The following is a 7,356-nucleotide window of genomic DNA, read 5'->3' as shown; positions in this document are numbered from 1 at the left end:
AGCCAGGTGGCATCATTGATGGACTCAAGTGTGGCAGCGGTAGTGAGGTTGGCCCAGGATCAGACATTGTTTCGTTCTGCTGTGCATGGGGTCTCTATGAGTCTGTTCCGACTTGATGGCACCTGACAACAACATAACTATCTACCTATCTAGACACAAACATGTCATTATGACCACACACAAACATGTCATTATGTTATTTCTAATCATATGTTGCTTTTAGATTAAGTCATTTTGTATGTTTATAATCTTGGCGTCTTAAACTGTTAAATGTGGTTGACAGTAACTAATTTACAAGGTTACAGTAAAATTTTTAGAAAGATAGAAATCTGGTTTTATGTATATATATTTGTGTGTTGTTGTTGTTGTTGTTAAGTGCTGTCAAGTCAATTCTGACTCTTAGTAACCCTGTATAGGATTTCTGAGGAGTAACTGGTGTATTTGAACCACCAACCTTGCAATTAAAACCAATCTTGAGGTCCAACACATTATTCCACAGTGTCACACCAGGACTATATATGTGTGTGTTGTTGTTACTGTTGTTAAGTGCTGTCAAGTCATTTCTTGCTGCTAGAAACTTTGTATAGGGTTTCTGAGGAAGAGATGGTGAGTTTGAACCACCACACATGCAGTTAGCAGTCCAGTTCTTAAAGTTGTACACAGGTTTGTTATGGATAGAACTGACTCAATGTTATTTAGCAATATAACAAGGGTGATTCCAAAATCATCCACACTCCATTTATAATAAGACAGCCCACCACATCCATTCCTGATGATAACATCGAGTGTGCACATGAAATTATTCTGTTGAATAGAAGAATGACAGTGGATTATGTGACAAATCATTTGTGAATCAGCCATGGCACTGCTTATGAAATAATCAATGACAAACTTGGGTTTCTAAAAGTTTCTGTGAAATGGGTATTAAAAGAACTCATGGAAGAGCATAAGAAGAATTGTTTGGACATCTGCAAACAAAATTTAGACTGATACTCCAAGGAAGGTTAAAGTTACTTAAAAAAAAAAAAAAAAGAAAAGAAAGAAAGAAAAGTTACTGGTAACAAGACATGGGTTCATCACTACAAGCCTGAGAGTAAACAACAGGGTATGGAATGGAAACATTCTCAATCGCCAACCAAGAAAAAGTTCAAGAGTCAAACATCAGCTGGAAAATTGATGCTTACAGTTTTCTGGGATTTTCAAGTGCCCGTACTGGAACACTATCAGGAAAAATGTGTAACAATCAATAGTGCTCATTCCAGTGAGATTCTCACTGAAGAGTTGAAGCCTAAACTATGGATTAAACACAGAGTACTGCTATGCAGTCTTTGTGATCTTGTATGACAATGCATGTCTACCCACCTCTGCTTACACTCTTTATACTGCAAAAACTTCATGTTAAGGTGTGAAAGCATTCTCCCTATCATCCTAATCTTACTCCATTGGTTATTACCAGTTTGATCCCCTGAAAGCAGCTCTTCGAGGATGAAGATTCACTTCTGATGAAGAAGTGAAGGCAGCAGTGCATTCGGAGTTCTCAACTAAGCCTAAAACATTTTTTAGAAGGGATTATGAAAGCTTGTTGAAAGATGGACAAAGTACATTGAAAATCAAGGAGATTATAAAAAATGATGTATTTCTCTTTCCTAAAAGTTAATTCAAATAAATTTTGCACCCAAAGTACAGATAATATTTGACTCAACCTTGTATATATGGCACGAAAAGACCAAAGTTAATATTTTTCCATGATTATATTGTTTGTGATTTTTAAGATGTCACATAGTCTCTTATATCTCAGTAGAAGAGCTTGGATTCTTCATGTTTACCTTAATAAGATATCACATCTGGAATATCCAACCAAATTAAAACTGACCCTCAGAGCATTTAATTTGTGCTGAAGCCAGCAATGGTCAAATGATTCCTAAACTGCTTTAATTTTAACTTTAAATTAAATTCTAGGTGTAGTCAACTTGACATGAGTGATTTGGAGAACCATAGGCATGTATCATTCCTGTAGAGCCTAACTATAGTTGAACTGTGGAAAGTTTCTTTTGGAATGAATTGGGAAGTAGTGCCATCATAGTGAGAGGTATTCATAATCTTTATCACATAATATTTATAATAAAAGCCTTTAAAGTCATTCTTAACTTCCCCAATTTTAGTGGAAATTATTGACACAAACTCAATAATCTCTTAATAAATTATTTGGATGAGAATGGCTACTCTAAACTGTGCCTAAGATGTCACAGATTTATTTCCATAACTTTAATTATTTAAATTAAATTACAATTTTTAAATTCCTACTTACAATAAGTGTTGGTGTTTCTAGATACTGTGTAACTGAATTTGGGGAATAATTGAGTAATGAGTATTTCAGTCTTCCTTTTTTTTTCTCCCATGTGGATGTGTACATCAAGGTAAACTTTATGTTGACAACTAAACTATTAAATATGCTGAGCAAATGTAAAGCCAGGTTAAACATTTAGAAATAAAATAAAAAGCTTGCCTATCAAGATTACTCATATAAACAGTAAGAAAATATTAATAAATCACAATATTGATTCTGCACACATGGTTTTTACCTTGTTAAAAATAAAACCTACATAAAATTTAATTATGAGGTAAAAATATTTAGTAGCAATAAGAGAAGTCTTCTGAAACATTGCTGTTCAGGCAACAGCTAAGAATATAGAAAATATTTACAAATCTTTAGCTCAATTTTTTTTTTAATGCAGGTCTAATAAAATCAGATTTAGACACACCATCTCAAACTTTAATACACTTCTCATTTCTGATCAATCTATCTTTGAGGAAATAAGTATATAATCCTCATAAATATGTTATAAAACCTTATACTATTTATGTTTTATAATATTTATTCCTGTTTACATAACTTTCTGAAGTCACCTAAATTATTTCATTCCTTTCAGAGCATTTTTACTCTTAGGTGCTACATTATTTAAAAGATTTTAAACCATCATGCAATTTGACAGTAGACCTACATGTATATAAATGACTATAAATGTGGATGCAGATACATACATACTCATGCATATAGGCATTTAAAAATTTTTAACCAATTACTTCACATACATGATGAGGACATTAAAATATTTTATAATTGTTTCTTAGTCTTTATTGATTGTGTAATAAATGTAAGGGGTTGCATAAGCATAAAAAAAATCGATGTAAAGATTTATGATTATCAGCTGCACAAATAAGTAGCAGTGAACAAAGTACTTGTAGACATTAAATTAATTGAAGAAACTTTTTGAAATTTGCAAAGAATAAACTTGTTTTCTTCAAAATGTATTCTTGGGTGTTTATTGAAATAAAGTTCCTGGGCTCTACTCTAATGATTCACACTTTTCAGTTGATGGCCTAGATAGCTCCATTTTAGGATCTTCCCTAGTTGATTTTTTATGACAGCCCTGTAAGCAAGGTATTTAGGAGTTTAGAAAAGTTCTAGTAATTCATGATTTCACTTATAAAATAGACATTAGCTGTTAAAATCCTTACTCCAATGCTTTATTTTCCTCATTGCTCTACTTTTGTGTACATATAATCTAATGAATTTTATTAATGTAATGAGGGAAAACACTTTTGAAGTTATGTCAATTTGTGTCCACTATTATTATTACTGTTGTTGTTGTTTTAACTTTAAAGATACTGACAGTTATGACTACTGTAACTCCCCACCTCACTCTGTTGCTTTTTGTTAGTTTGTTTGTTTCAGGATCAGTTTAAGAGATCAAAGCATCTATTTTTCTTCAAGCATATTCAGTCATTCCAATGGACTTTTCTAGAATTTTAGCAAACAGAAACATCACATTTTAGGTGCCAGACTGCAATATTCCTGTCATTACTGAGACAATGTAAAAGTCTTCTGACTAGAGTTTTCATGACATTAAAACTCCCTCTTGATTAATTTCTGAAGTTCTTGTAGGTTGTTATGGTACTATTTCACAATTAATCTGTATCACACATGAAAATGAAAAGGAAAATTTGGGACTGTTACTACAAAATAATATCTTAAGTACAATTTTATTAAAGAATAATAAAATTACATTTTTCTGTTAAAATAGGATAATTGGAGATAAAAATCTAAGAATATCTTCATCTCTTTAGTTATAAAATTGTTTAATACATGGAATGTGAAGAAACATTATATTTCTCTATGTTTTACCTGTATGTTGAGTTTTCTAAAGTTTGTGTAAAAAATGGAATTGAAAAGATAATGGAATTTTTCCCTAACTTTTTTTATGCCCCTTGTAATTTGATCCACAGGTTCCATAAATGAAAAGAAGAGGGAAATGCCATCTATCAGCAACTAATCAACAAATTAAGCTCTAATTTCTCATATGTTAAGTTCAAGAGTTGCATGCAACATTAACAAAAGAGAAAAATAAAACATATTGAAATTTTTATAGGAAAGTGTTTTACAAGGTTTCACTGAAGTGTAGTGCTCATAAAATCATGTACAGAAAAAATTCCTTTTCTGAGAAGGTTATAATAATATTCTATTTTAATCATAAATGAAAGAAGTATTCACAGTTCTAGAACAGTTAAGCAGAATTCCTCTTTTCGTGGAATCTCTAAAGAGAAGATTTTACTCTGTGTCTGTAATGGGTCACTTCTTTATCAGAAACATGCATCTCCCATTACTCACCCTACGGAAGGGGAATCAAGGAAGTTGACTCGGTTATTTTTTGTTTTGTTTTATTTTGCTACATGAAATAATACTTTAGCCTCCATCCCTTCCATCTCTCTTCATCACAACTATTACATTAGAGTGTCAACTCCAGGAAAAATCTTAGCAGTGTCTTGCTTTCTTATATACTTACATGTAGTATATGTGTATGGTGAGAATGTAGGAGTGATAATCCTAATAGAACTATATTTTAAATTGACAGCACAGAACAGAACAAGTACTATAAATAGTAGAATTCTTTCCCACCTATTGCCATGGCTGGACATCCTGAGAAGGATTGTTTAGAGAGATAGATGAGTGGTGAACAAGGTGTAGAGAGATACTTCCCTCTCACTCTCCTTGGTGCAAAGGAATTTTTTAAACATTGGGTTCAAAGTACTTCAGAGAGTACTATCAGTAAAGCAAGGCTCTAAGGAAATAAGTACAGCATTTTGATATAGCATTCACCTGCCTCAGCATATTTTTTTTTCAATACTTCAGAAAGGCCAACTCTCTACCAGACATTTTACCCTTACTTCCTGGACATAGAGAGCAGCATGCCCATGCCCAGCAGTACCTCTCCTATCCCACAAAGAGGGGTAATATTCAGAGTATGATCCCATGACTTCATTAGCTCTTCTTGGCTTCATCGGCCTTCTTTCTTCACTACATGGATGCCCTGTCTATATCAAGCAGTGTCCTATATATTGAACTAGACAAGCCTCTTTCTATTTGGCCATAACACTAGATGCTGTCCCTGGTGCTGAACTATGTTAACCCATCTTGAAGTATGCTGTCTTGTCTTTGGGGCTGAATAGGAAACAGGGTTGTCTGGCCTTATGAATGCCTAGGTTCAGAAGAAAGCAACATTTTAGGTACAGAAACAGAGATACTGTCCTCTACCATTCCTCCCCTACACAGACGTCCCAGTGTGTTGCTCCAGGATCCCACTTGCAGCTTTCTTCCCCGGACCCCGACCCAAAATGCCTCCAACATGGCCTCAAATGTCAGTGTGTATCAGCACTGCCCACCTCGACATCAGATTGAAGCAATGTTAAACTGCTATGCCCCAAACAATTTTTGCAATGCTAGCTATTCCATCCTAAAGCAAAAATAGCAAGTAAAAAAAAATGATAAATAAATGAATACATACACTAAAATAACCTTTCTCCCTTCTTTCCCCACCCCTTATGTTCACAAGCTCTGAATTATAAATTCCAAAACCTAGGAGAGTGTTTTCATATATCTGGGTGGTCTCCGTAGTTCCAAATTCCCAACCCCCACTTCTGTGGAACAAAATGACGCCAAAAAGGGCACATCTTACCCAGGGTAGAGCGATAGCAGGAGCAGAATCCACACCATCATTTTCTGCGAAAATACAACAGTCGAGTAGACCAGGCTTCTTGTGCTCCATATATTTGGCGAACTCATCGCTTTTTTCTTTTTTTTTTTTTTTTTCCTTCCTCTCGCCTGCCTCTTTCTCTTGGTTGCAGAAAAATCCCTCCCCTTTGTATTATTATTATGCTTATGATCTGATGGTGGCTCCCCCCACCTGCCTCTAGTAGGTCCCGTCACTGGGGAGATGTATTGCAACCAAATTCAGGAATTAATATTCAAGAGGCAGAAATAAGATCAGCACAGACGCTTGCAGATACCATCAAAGCTTGAGCTCTGGCAGTGGCTTCCAAGTCTGGTAGAATAATGTAATTGAGGCAGGGGGAGGGTGCAGAGAGAAGGCACGCCAAGGCAATTAAGAAAGAGAGAAACGCCTGCACTTACACACACCCCTCACACTCTCTTATACTCCCTCAGGTCCATCCATCTTTTTTGTTTGTTTATTTGTGTTTGCTTTCTCTTTTAGCGGGGGGAGGCTACTGTGTGTTTAAGAGAACGAAGTAGCGAAAAATCACTAGAGACCCTGTATAATTACCAGGCAGATTAACGGTTAGGTCAAAGTGGAAGTGCTGCGTGTTGCTGCGGCAGGAATTGACACTTGCTTTGTGTCTTTCCACAGCACAGCTTTTTAACCCTTCACTGCACACACAAGCATGAAAGGATTGGCTTTCCTGAACACAAGAGGTGTTTAGCTAGCCGAGGACCTATCATCAATGACAGAAGATTTGTCTTTCCAAATCTACCAATGATCCTTATTTTAAATTGTGCTGTCTTAAAAATCGTGATCAGGAGCATTATGGGAGAGGCAGAGCAGACAGTGGGGGAGGAGTTGCTGATTCCTTGTAAGCCATCTGGTAGGAAGAGAAATTTGTTGGATTCAATTTGAATGAAGAGAGCAAACACTGATAAAATTAAAAGGCATGGAGAATTTTAATGCATCGTATGATTTATTCCTCCCTTCTATGTATGTTCTCCCTACCATAATGAAAATGTAGAAACACAAACTACTTGAGGACTTAAGAATAGCATGATGATAGATATTTGAGTAAATAATACAGACACTAAAATCAGGGGCTGCATTTTGAAGCAAAAGGGAAATGAAATGATCAAGAGGACATTTAACAATATGAAGTGATTTTTATTTGCTCTTAGGTGATTAACTGGTTTTCTCTTCTTCTTGGTAGCAATCCTGAAAACTCCTATTGTGAGTGAATAGGGGTAAGCTTGCTTCCTTCTTGCCTAGAATGTTACTAGGAATACTGACAACTGAA

General features: G+C 35.2%; 1 protein-coding gene across 2 annotated transcripts in view; it reads right to left on the bottom strand.

Annotated features, from left to right (window-relative positions):
- GABRG2 (gamma-aminobutyric acid (GABA) A receptor, gamma 2) overlaps positions 1–6,359 on the bottom strand; it is a 199,538-nt gene extending 193,179 nt beyond the window's left edge. Inside the window, exon 1 of one of the 2 annotated variants that reach the window (XM_006864933.1) lies at positions 6,015–6,359. In XM_006864933.1, coding sequence (XP_006864995.1) covers positions 6,015–6,121 — 107 coding nt within the window. In that variant the 5' untranslated portion in view covers positions 6,122–6,359. The remainder of the gene's footprint in view (positions 1–6,014) is intronic. The other variant, XM_006864934.1, reaches the window with a different exon arrangement.
- Between the last annotated feature and the right edge of the window lie 997 nt (positions 6,360–7,356).

The sequence above is a fragment of the Chrysochloris asiatica genome, unplaced genomic scaffold (genome assembly GCF_000296735.1).
Source record: "Chrysochloris asiatica unplaced genomic scaffold, ChrAsi1.0 scaffold00073, whole genome shotgun sequence".
Lineage (NCBI taxonomy): Eukaryota > Metazoa > Chordata > Mammalia > Afrosoricida > Chrysochloridae > Chrysochloris > Chrysochloris asiatica.
The sequence above is the reverse complement of the archived record's forward strand: the minus strand, read 5'-3'. Positions and strand labels throughout refer to the sequence as shown.